Source organism: Neophocaena asiaeorientalis, unplaced genomic scaffold, assembly GCF_003031525.2.
Source record: "Neophocaena asiaeorientalis asiaeorientalis breed wild unplaced genomic scaffold, Neophocaena_asiaeorientalis_V1.1 scaffold89, whole genome shotgun sequence".
Taxonomy (NCBI): Eukaryota; Metazoa; Chordata; class Mammalia; order Artiodactyla; family Phocoenidae; genus Neophocaena; species Neophocaena asiaeorientalis.
Genome location: NW_020172592.1, coordinates 7,950,829 through 7,963,299, shown reverse-complemented (window position 1 = coordinate 7,963,299; position 12,471 = coordinate 7,950,829). Strand labels below are relative to the sequence as shown.

General features: G+C 36.6%; 1 protein-coding gene across 1 annotated transcript in view; it reads right to left on the bottom strand.

The window, feature by feature from the left end:
• Positions 1 to 12,471, bottom strand: part of SEMA3D (semaphorin 3D) — a 134,386-nt gene that overhangs the window by 106,517 nt on the left and 15,398 nt on the right. Inside the window, exon 3 of the mRNA XM_024738496.1 lies at positions 3,354 to 3,514. Coding sequence (XP_024594264.1) covers positions 3,354 to 3,514 — 161 coding nt within the window. The remainder of the gene's footprint in view (positions 1 to 3,353; positions 3,515 to 12,471) is intronic.

The window sequence follows — 12,471 nt, the reverse complement described above, 5'->3', positions numbered from 1 at the left end:
TATGCAGAAAATTATAAGACACTGATGAAAGAAATTAAAGATGATACAAATAGATGGAGAGATATACCATGTTCTTGGATTGGAAGAATCAACATTGTGAAAATGACTCTACTACCCAAAGCAATCTACAGATTCAATGCAATCCCTATCAAACTACCACTGGCATTTTTCACAGAACTAGAACAAAAAATTTCACAATTTGTATGGAAACACAAAAGACCCCGAATAGCCAAAGCAATCTTGAGAACGAAAAACGGAGCTGGAGGAATCAGGCTCCCTGACTTCAGACTATACTACAAAGCTACAGTAATCAAGACAGTATGGTACTGGCACAAAAACAGAAAGATAGATCAATGGAACAGGATAGAAAGCCCAGAGATAAACCTACGCACATATGGTCACCTTATCTTTGATGAAGGAGGCACGAATATTCAGTGGAGAAAAGACAGCGTCTTCAATAAGTGGTGCTGGGAAAACTGGACAGCTACATGTAAAAGATTGAAATTAGATCACTCCCTAACACCATACACAAAAATAAACTCAAAATGGATTAAAGACCTAAATGTAAGGCCAGACACTATCAAACTCTTAGAGGAAAACATAGGCAGAACACTCTATGACATAAATCACAGCAAGATCCTTTTTGACCCACCTCCTAGAGAAATGGAAATAAAAACAAAAATAAACAAATGGGACCTAATGAAACTTCAAAGGTTTTGCACAGCAAAGGAAACCATAAACAAGACCAAAAGACAACCGTCAGAATGGGAGAAAATATTTGCAAATGAAGCAACTGACAAAGGATTTATCTCCAAAATTTACAAGCAGCTCATGCAGCTCAATATCAAAAAAAAAAACAAACCCAATCCAAAAATAGGCAGAAGATCTAAATAGACTTTTCTCCAAAGCAGATATACAGATTGCCAACAAACACATGAAAGAATGCTCAACATCATTAATCATTAGAGAAATGCAAATCAAAACTACAATGAGATATCATCTCACACCAGTCAGAATAGCCATCATCAAAAAGTCTACAAACCATAAATGCTGGAGAGGGTGTGGAGAAAAGGGAACCCTCTTGCACTGTTGGTGGGAATGTAAATTGATACAGCCACTATGGAGAACAGTATGGTGGTTCCTCAAAAAACTGAACAAATTACCATACGACCCAGTAATCCCAATACTGGGCATATACTCTGAGAAAACCGTAATTCAAAAAGAGTCATGTACCAAAATGTTCATTGCAGCTCTATTTACAATAGCCAGGACATGGAAGCAACCTAAGTGCCCATCAACAGATGAATGGATAAAGAAGATGTGGCACATATATACAATGGAATATTACTCAGCCATAAAAAGAAACAAAATTGAGTTATTTGTAGTGAGGTGGATGGACCTAGTGTCCGTCATACAGAGTGAAGTAAGTCAGAAAGAGAAAAACAAATACCGTATGCTAACACATATTTATGGAATCTAAGGAAAAAAAAAGTTTATGAAGAACCTAGGGGCAAGACGGGAATAAAGACACAGACCTACTAGAGAATGGACTTGAGGATATGGGGAAGGGGAAGGGTAATCTGGGACAAAGTGAGAGAGTGGCATGGACATATATACACTACCAAACGTAAAATAGATAGTGGGAAGCAGCTGCATAGCACAGGGAGATCAGCTGGGTGCTTTGTGACCACCTAGAGGGGTCGGATAGGGAGGGTGGGAGGGAGGGAGACACAAGAGGGAAGAGATATGGGAACATATGTATAGGTATAACTGATTCACTTTGTTATAAAGCAGAAACTAACACACCATTGTAAAGCAATTATACTCCAATAAAGATGTTTAGAAAAAAGAAGAATGGAATGGAGCTATAATAGCAGAATGAAAGGACAAGTTTTTCAAATTCTAGCACATAATCAGCCGTTTATTCCACCTTACTGTAAACAATATCTAGGCTGCAGAATAATTCCAAAACAAATAAGATAACCTTATGAGTTTGTGTGTTTGGAATAACACAAGTCAAGAACAACTACTGGAAATATTTTAGCCCTTATTCTTCTTCTAGAAACACAGATTACATGGAATACATGCATATACATTTGCATTCAAAGATTATTTCTTTATCATACCTGAGCATTCATAAAACATTATTCCTTTTCCTTTGGTGGACCTCAAAAATGTGTGGAAGTACTATTTAAAAATTAAGTGATTAGAAGAGCAAAAACATTGTTTCTAATGCATGTGTTCATTAAGTGATAGTAACACATATGGTGACAAATATTTTGCCTACGTAGACTGAAGCCCTGAGTGCTGATATAATTCAAATAACTGAACAACTGATATTTATTTTACTAACTCAAAATTAGAGGGTTAAGTTAAAGTGGTCATTGTAAGTGAAAGCCGTATGAAGCTTCAAAGTCCAAGAATGACCTACACGTAACTCTGAATAGGAAGAAGTCTCTAAAAACTCAGTGTTGGGAACTATTGACCTGAAATCTTGAAATGGCTCCTTATATTTCTTTTGCAGCAGTATTTCTTCTGGCAAAGAAGAGAAAGGAAAACAATCAAAGATACCTCATAGATGCAGAATAGGTCATATATTATGTCTTCTCATCAGTCATTCAACTCTTCTAGTCTTGGTATCCATTTTTGTTTGCATAGATATTGATATTTACTAAATTACTGGCTAACAATAATTGATAAAACAGTGTGACAGTCTTTTCTTTGGGTATCACAGTGCTAGTTGAAAATGTAGGATACAACAGCAATTGCTTTTTGGGTTTTGAATAACTAGTATATATTTCTTTTAAGTGCTAAGATTGTTCTTAATGAGCCCACAAGTGAGGCATTATTCATCTTCCCTACCTGAATGTGACTGAGCCATAGAAGAAACTTGCTCAGATATAAAAGGAGAGTGTGGAGAAACCAGTGTGGTGCTAAAATGCTGCCAGAGCCACACTATCATTAAGTACGCTTATTCATTGAAAATTAATAAAAATTTAATTTTACAATAATTGCTATAGATATAAATGTTAATATTTCATGAATAACTCATTTTCCAGCTTTTAAATCCAAAACTTTGCATTTCTGTTATGTAAAGTAGTATCTATCCATTTACTAACTTTTCATGCCTTTCATTCAGATTTTCAAAGGTTTTAGTATTACACTCACTCTTGTACTTAAATCCATAAAAATCCAAAAACATGTATCAGAGGCAATAAGTTCTTTTAACATGTTCTTTTTTGACATGTAAATGACCTACCGCATTTGACACTGAATCACTTAAAACAAAAGCAAAGGAAAAGGGCATAGATGAAAATAAATGCATTCAGTAAACTATATAGAAATAAACTGACCTTCTTAAAATTTTTGTTTATGTCAACCAGACTGAGCAGGAAGATATGGTCCTTGGCTCCCAGCAGCAGCCTGCCCCTCTCCTCATCTAACAAAGTGGTTTGGAAATCCAGTCCTTCCGATGAGCCCAAAAAGGGAATACAGCTATTTGAAAGCAGCAAGTCTACGGGGAAGTAAAAGAAGGATAAAAACAAAGAAAAAATTCTGAATAAGCAAAATCTTTATTTGCCTCCATACACACACTGTTCCACTTTGTAAATGCATATACACAGCATGAAAGCTCCAATTTAGATATATGAAAACAATATACAGTTTTTAGCACATACTCATTTAGCAAGAAATGGAACTTATATTTGTATTTTATTGACATGTTTATCTTATTATCAAAAATGAATATAAAACATGTTAACACAAAAGCAATAAATGCAAAATTTCTCACAACGCTGTTTTACCTTTTTTTAAAATACCTTTTTTAAAGTAAATCTATTTATCTATTTTTGGCTGCATTGGGTCTTCATTGCTGCACATGGGCTTTCTCTAGTTGCGGCAGGTGAGCGGGGGCTACTCTTCATTGCGGTGTCCAGGTAGTCGTGGGGCACGGGCTTTAGCTGCTCCACGGAACGTGGGATCTTCCCGGACCGGGTTCGAACCTGTGTCTCCTGCATTGGCAGGCGGAGTCTTAACCACTGCGTCACCAGGGAAGTCCCTGCCTTCTTAAGTTATAAATTAAAGCATCTACCAACTACAGTAAGATTTGCAAACTGATCAAATTATCAACGTATGCAAAGTAAGCAGCAAACTAAGTGTGTGATAAATCTCAGGCATTTTTTTTCCCTTCTACTTTTGATAGTGTTCAGATCGACGCCATGTCTGGAAGATTACACGATGCCTATTTCACATATACAGCAACATGTAAACAAAGAAGCAATGGATTCTGAAGGAGATGTGATCCTGAACCAGTGATGGAATCAGAATTATAAAGCAAGAAGGGACCTTAAAAATCAATTAATGCAAATTCATGATGTTATAAATGGAGGTGTTTAATTCCATCAAGATGAAGCCACATGCCCTAAAGTCACAAAACTATGGTGGCAAAGCTGATAATATAACCTCAATCCCAGTCTCCATTTATCTTTGGTTTGTTACCGGGCCTAATTCTTTGTTTCGGTTATAATTGTGATATGAACAGATTCCTATTTAAATGTAGGTCTGAGGGTTAGTGGTTAGGACTCCACGCTCCCACTGCTGAGGGCACAGGTTCAATCTCTGGTCAAGGAACTAAGATCCCGCAAGCCATGTGGCATGACCAAAAAAACCAAAAACCAAAAATAAAACCAAACAAAATAAATAAATAAATTTAGGTCTGAGTTTACAGGAGCCCAAATCTTTTCAATATGTTTCACCCCAAGTACAAAACATACCCTCTCATTTTCTACAACCCTAGACTATTAAATACCAATAAGATAATAATATCACTCATCACTTTTATTAAAGTCCATTATGTTACTGGACTTTAAAACTAAATCATTACGTTCAAGCAATTCATTATCAATTAATGAGAAAAGTAAAAAGAGACGATGTCTTAGAAACAGGCATCAAGATGCTTCCAAAATGTGTAATGGCAGTTTTCAATCTCTGTAAAATGGATATTTGAGTCCCTTAAATTTAAAGCCTATATATTCCATCCATCAACTGTGGGCTTTATTACTATTTGATGTTTTTGAGAATTCCTGTCACTCTACTTTTCTAATTTACAATGATTAAATGTTACTTCTTTTAGTCACTGAGATAGATTTTTTGTCTTAGTTTTGACAAACTAAAAGGTCATATGCTGAAGAAGACACGATACTATTTGAATTCTCAAGTGAGTGTGGCTTTACCAAACATAAATGTCTTATTAATATTTATGAATCATGCTTTGTGCACCCTGGATCGAAGTCTTAACTCTACATGAATTATTTTTCTACTAAAGTTAAATAAAACATTAAGTGTTTTTCAGACCAAAGACACAATGGGATAATATATTTTAGCATCTTCAAATGTAGTAATAAGCCTATTTTTGCAGGGCTGATATCCAGTAAGTATTCCATATTGATTGCAAAGTAGAACAGAAGGAAAAAGAATGGAACCAAGAGAACAGGCAAGACAGATACGATCTAAAGCCTTAAGAAGTGAAAACATTTCACACAAACCTTTATTCGATCAGGCAATTCTGTATCTTCCATGGGATTTCGCCTTGTTTAACTAAGAATGAAATGGGCAAAATGGAAGTATGTAAAGGGATTTCCAAGAGGATATCTTGACCCAACTAATAGAGGAAAGTAGGTTTTAGGTTATAAATCCATACTATTTCAAGTGTCCATAGATTATAGTCAACTATTTTGAACTATGCATTGCAATGTTAATTACAAAATGAAACGTGGCTAAGCCTAATAAGCAAGAGTGTGAGCTTTAGGCCCAGATCAGCTGCATCATATCCTAGTTTTGCAACTCTGGCTGTGTGATCGAGGACAACAAATTTAAACTCTCTGTGCCTTGGTTTTCTCATCTATAAAGTAATTCTCATGATGATTTAAGGAGGTCATTTATATAAAGTTCTTAGAACAATGCCTTGAAAATAGGAAAAGTTCAAAAAACATTAACTGTTACTTTGAATATTAAACTCCGGTTTGGGCCAAATGAGTTCTATTAAAGAGTATTATCTCATCTTCCATTAAATCTGACTTATGAAGATTAGAACAGCTCTATGTTTTTTAAAATAACATTAAAAAGCTACTCTGTCCACAAATATTTATAAGCTTCTAGTACGTGTTAAGTATTGAACATGCTGCTTAAGGTCGTGGAATGGCTGAGTCCTACCATCAAGGAGCTCACAGATCCCTGTGCAAATAGATATGCACAGACAGTACAACATATGCATAGACAACATAAGCACAATAAATTATAATACAAGTGTATACAAAATGTTAACAAATCTTTCAAGTAATTAATTGTGCATCGCCTTACAAAAGGAGGTGATACTTGTGAACAGTCTTGAAGGACAGACAGAAGTTTTACAGGAAAAACATAAAGAAAAGTTTATTCCAAGCAGAAGAGTGCTAGAATGTACAAGGGTACACACCATCGTATATTATACTTATGTACTGCATGTTTAATGCTATCTCCTACTATGGGGTATGAATTCCTTCAGGGCCAAGACCAGGCCTTACTTATCTTGGAAACCCCAGCACGTATCTCAGAGTCCGAGACAAATCAAGCACTTCAATAAATTTGGGGAATTGCAGTAGTTCAGTATGCTGGAACAGAGAGAAGAGGCAGGGGCAGTGAGAAGTGAGGATGCCTCCAGGTAATTAGGGCATAAGATGGCAGGCTGCGGAGGTCCGGTATTATGTAGGTAACTGAAAGTCACTAAAGTATTTTGTGCAGGAAAAGTGACAGAGACTATAGCTGAGTATTACAAAAATAAGTCTGGCTGCAGTGTTCAGGATGGATGAGAATCAGGAAAGATGGGGGCAGAGAGGCTCCCCAGAAGTTTCTGAAACGTGGTGAGTCCCTGAATTATGGCAGTGCTAACGGGAAGAGGATGACATTTAAGAATCTTGCGTCTCATTTTCCGTCTCTACGCAAACAGTGAGAAAAATAAAGTTGAGGTCATCATTTGCTTTATTTTCTTTTACCATAATTAATTCTATCGGTTTTAGTTTCAAACAAATTTGACAAGGAAAAACAGCTGCAAAAATAGTGACTAACCTGAAGCATTATCACTTCAAAATGATTTAACGTTGCCTTGTAACAATGTTAGCATCAGAACGATTAAAGCATGCTTCCCAGATGCTTTGTAGCCAAACTAAATAACATGACTTAGGCATTACATATGAAAATTTCTCAGGCTGATGCACACATTTTGAAAAGACCTTGGGACAGGGATTGGGACAGGTTCCCTCTTCCCCAAACAGTTTATCTTTCTTGCATTTCTGCCAAACCAAGCAAAGTCATTTTTGTTTCCACGGGATCATCAACAAAAGCCTAGGAAAAAAAAGTTAAATCCCGAGTCTGAATCTTAACACCTAAAGCTGATACACTCCAAGGGTTTCAGGAACCAGATATGGATGCTAGCTGTGCAGGCTGCAAACTAATGCAAGTTAAAGACTAATAATTTGGCAATATATTTCAAAGCTTTATTTTTTCTTTTCTTAAACTGGCAAGTCTCAGGCACGTGATTTTTAAGGTTGTCCACAGTTTATAATCCTTTTGAACAGAAACTCCGTCTTGTTTTTTATCCCCTTTTGGTGGTGGGGTGAATGGCTTCACAAATGCCCTTCAGATAGGGCCTGCTCTGTACTTACTTAGCCAGCCCCACCTTTCCTCAGACTTCTAGGTCCTAAATGCATTCTTTGTTCTACCTACCTAAACCTTTGACCGAAACTACCATAATCACTCCTTCTAGCCGTTCTTTTAGCAATTCATTGTCCTATCACCTTGTTCTCAGTTTGTAATCTCACTCAATCACCCAGGCCCTCAAATTCCCACTCTTGTTCTCAGTACATTCTTGAAAAATCTACAGCTGATTATTTCTGAAATAAACGCAGCAGAGTTATAATTCCTCGTTTACTCCTCTAGTTTAACTATGGAAATCATGCACATGATGGATTTTAATTGAATGATGACACAGACCAGATGTTCATAATCCATGATCAATAAACCACGGCAGAGCTTCCCTGGTGGTGGAGTGGTTGAGAGTCCACCTGCCGATGCAGGGGACACGGGTTCGTGGCCCGGTCCGGGAGGATCCCACATGCCACAGAGCGGCTGAGTCTGCACGTCCGGAGCCTGTGCTCCGCAACGGGAGAGGCACCGAGTCTTAACCACTGGACCACCAGGGAAGTCCCAAGGATATACTTGTGACAAAGGACAACAGTACTTAAAGTAGTAGACTTAAATATTTTTAATAGTAAAATAGAAAGGACTTCCTCTCTGTGTCTCCATTAGCAAAAGCCAAATAACACAATTCTCGCCAATACAGTGGGTAGAGAAACTAAATGGTCTCTGATCACCTTCCAACCCTGGAGCTCTAGGGCATTAGAACCTAACATTGAACTTCGTTAAAACGGACAACGTATCAAGTAACAAACTGTCATTCAACTATTTACTCCAGGCCATTGCTCTGTTCTTTGGAGCAGGTAGTCTCTAACCTTTGGGAAGAACAGAAATACGGTATATGGCAATTAGAGGTAAAGGGAGATCTTCTCAATAAACCTGTTTGACTCCTCTGTTACCAATTCAGTGAGGCCCAGAATGGTTAAGTGGGCTTCACAAAACCAGTTTTCTCTTCGTGGCAAAATACAGCAGCAATGAATGCCCTCACCTACAGCCACGTGCCTTTCCATGTGAGGGCAAGGCTGAAGACCCCACCGTCCCTGCTCCTATTTGAAATAAATGCTTATTCTGAAAAGAATTCTTTGTATCTCCCTTTTAGTGTCCCTTCATATAATCGTTCATTCAGCCTGAAGAGACATTTGACCTGATGCTCTACAGTCTTCCTCGCTACCCCAGAGAAGAAAGGAGTGGTCAGTCACACTGAATCTAATAAATTTAGGATTAAGCAGCACAGACTTCCTCAGTGTTTCACTGTTAAATGAATAAAATCCCAAACCCTTGAATTCCTGCATTTATTGCCAGAAATTCTAAACTGGGTGGAGTTGACAATCTCTCTCACGAGAAGACTACGTAGCTAAAACACGGCTTCCCACATCCTTTAAAGAACACTTCACAGGAAGATCTTTTTTTAAAGAAGAAAATTAAAGTTATTAAAGGCAGAATTTCATGGGGTAAAAATAACATCAGCTTTGAGAAAAGTCAATTTCCAGTAGAATTTCTCAGCAGAGAAAGCTTACAGCCAACAGTGAATCCAGATCAAAACCCTGTCACGTTGGGGATTCCCTGGTGGTCCAGTGGTTAGGACTCAGCACTTGCCAAAAAAAAAACAAACAAAAAACACCCCCCCACAAAATACCCTGTCACCTTTCCCTACCATCTCAGAATATTCAGCACAAAAGCACAAATTCTTGCCCCACCTACCCCCTCCTTTTCCTCAAGGAAACAGCCATTATATCAGTAGGGCTGTTCTGAGGGTTCTTGAATACAGTCACATCTCCAGTGTGTTCTCTGCAAAACTGTCTAAATAAAGAAGGAAAGGAGTTTCTTTTCCTGCCTTCCCCATAAATTCAGCTTCTCCCCCTTGATCTCTGAATTCCCTGGGCTTCCATGCCAACCGTTAGGCTCCCAAGATTCTTTCTATGGAACTCCTTCGTCCCATAGTTCCCATAAATGTTTTGGCTACCAAAACACCCTTACCATCCCCCAACCCCCAAAGCCTGTTCTCAGTTTGGGTCCGGAATTGAGTAAAGGGAGCAAACTGCTCATCCCAAAATGAAAATTAGTCACTAATGTTGTGGCTCACTGAGTCCCTTTGGCTCTCTGCGAACCTGTATTTGTCTCTCCTGCTTTTGGTCTGAGGCAAGGGAAGAATTCTTTCTTGGATTTAACATTTCGAAAGTGAACTCATCTTAAATTGGCCCTACCTGACTTTCAATTGGTTTTCTGAGGTTTGAGATCATATGAAAAGACCTTGGTCACCAAGATGGCTCACTTCCACCTATCAAACATACCCCTTATTCTCTATTTAAGTACTTTTAGTCTCCATAGCTAACTGCTCAAACAATATCAAATGTATAAAGAATGTTATTCAAAGCTAGACTCCCAACAAAAGATTAAATTATAGGCGTATTATTGTTATATTTTCCTAGGTGAAAAGTCTAACCCTAACCTTGCAAATGCAAGTTCAAATCAGAAAGAAAAAAAAAATGAAACTCTCATTTGCTCATCTGCAATGGAATGTTGGAAATCATTCTGTTCATTAGGTCTTAGACAGAACATTATCTATATCAATAATAAATCAGATGATGCCACATAGGGAAACATAAATTAGGAACAAATAAAGCCTATTAATCATCAGGCTACATTCTTGCCAGGACAGGATGTGAAATAGGAGTGTAGTAATTTTACACCATCGCATTTTCATCTACATCCATGCATTTAAATCACAGGTTTCTTCTTCTTTGGCTAGCTTTCAACAGTAGACGCTTTATACAATCCATCACATGTGAGATTCATAATTTACGATTATGGGTGCCTTTTAAATTCTTACTTTGAGTAAGAATGAATTGTTTTAAATTCTCAAAAGCTTGGCCATGATAAATTTTCCTACTGAGCTATAAAATGGCTAACATTATAAATAACTGATACATTTCCAGAAGAACAGTTCAATAACAGAATAAACTGTCTCAGAAATAGTTGAGAGGGTAATTCTGGGAAAGACAGATTCAATTTTGACAATTATTTTCTTAATTCCCTTCAAAGTATTGAGAATTTCTCCCTTTTCAAATTTCAAGGTATATTTAAAATCAAAACACCATGTCACAAGTGAATAGGACTTTGTTTTCAATCTAGTATGTGTATTTAATTTTTAAAAAACTTAGAAAAGTCATACCTTAATACACCATATTTTACTGATTCTAAATAGCAAGACAAATATGACAAGACCAAATAATTCCTCAAGATCACCACAAGTTAATGTACAGAGCAAAGAGTTGTGAGAATAACTTTAAAAAATATTTTTAATATTACTTTTTAAATTAATTATATTAATTGAAGTTAAGTATATACATACCAAAAGGTAAAGTTAAAAGCATATATAAGCCTATCTGTCCCTTCTCCCATCCTCTGTCCACCTCTAATCTAGACCCCATATTAACACATTTGGTAGTTTATTTTCTATTATTTTCATATATAGAAATAATATGTACTATTACCTTTTAAAACATCATTTTCAGACATTTCCACTGAATTCCTGTTTATAGAAGTTGAGAGTTCTAGCTTTCTTATGCCAACTCTTTCCCTCCAACCAAGCTCCTAACACTACGGTATGTCCATTCTTATAAACGCTATATTTAATCACTCCATTACTATCGCAAGGTAAATATTCTTCCCTACTTTGAAAAGTAGTGTTCTCTAAATAAAGACTATTACAAGTGACAAAGAAGGACACTGCATCATGATCAAGGGATCAATCCAAGAAGAAGATATAACCATTGTAAATATTTATGCACCCAACATGGGAACACCTCAATACATAAGGCAAATACTAACAGCCATAAAAGGGGAAATCGACAGTAACACAATCATAGTAGGGGACTTTAACACCCCACTTTCACCAATGGACAGATCATCCAAAATGAAAATAAATAAGGAAACAAGCTTTAAATGGTACATTAAACAAGATGGAGTTAATTGATACTTATAGGACATTCCATCCAAAAACAGCAGAATACACTTTCTTCTCAAGTGCTCATGGAACATTCTCCAGGGTAGATCATACCCTGGGTCACAAATCAAGCCTTGGTAAATTTAATAAAAATGAAAATGTATCAAGTATCTTTTCCAACCACAACACTACGAGACTAGACATCGATTACAGGAAAAAAATCTGTAAAACATACAAACACAGGGAGGATAAACAATAAGTTAATTAATAACAAAGAGATCACTGAAGAAATCAAAGAGGAAATCAAAAACTACCTAGAAACAAATGGCAATGAAAACATGATAACCCAAAACCTATGGGATGCAGCAAAAGCAATTCTAAGAGAGAAGTTTATAGCAATACAATCCTACCTTAAGAAACAAGAAACATCTCAAATAAACAACCTAACCTTACACCTAAAGCAATTAGAGAAAGAAGAACAAAAAAACCCAAAGTTAGCAGAAGGAAAGAAATCATAAAGATCAGATCAGAAATAAATGAAAAAGAAATGAAGGAAATGATAGCAAAGATCAATCAAACTAAAAGCTGGTTCTTTGAGAAGATAAACAAAATTGATAAACCATTAGCCAGACTCATCAAGAAAAAAAGGGAGAAGACCTAAATCAATAGAATTAGAAATGAAAAGGGAGAAGTAACAACTGACACTGCAGAAATATAAAGGATCATGAGAGATTACTACAAGCAACTCTATGCCAATAAAATGGACAATCTGGAAGAAATGGACAAATTCTTAGAAA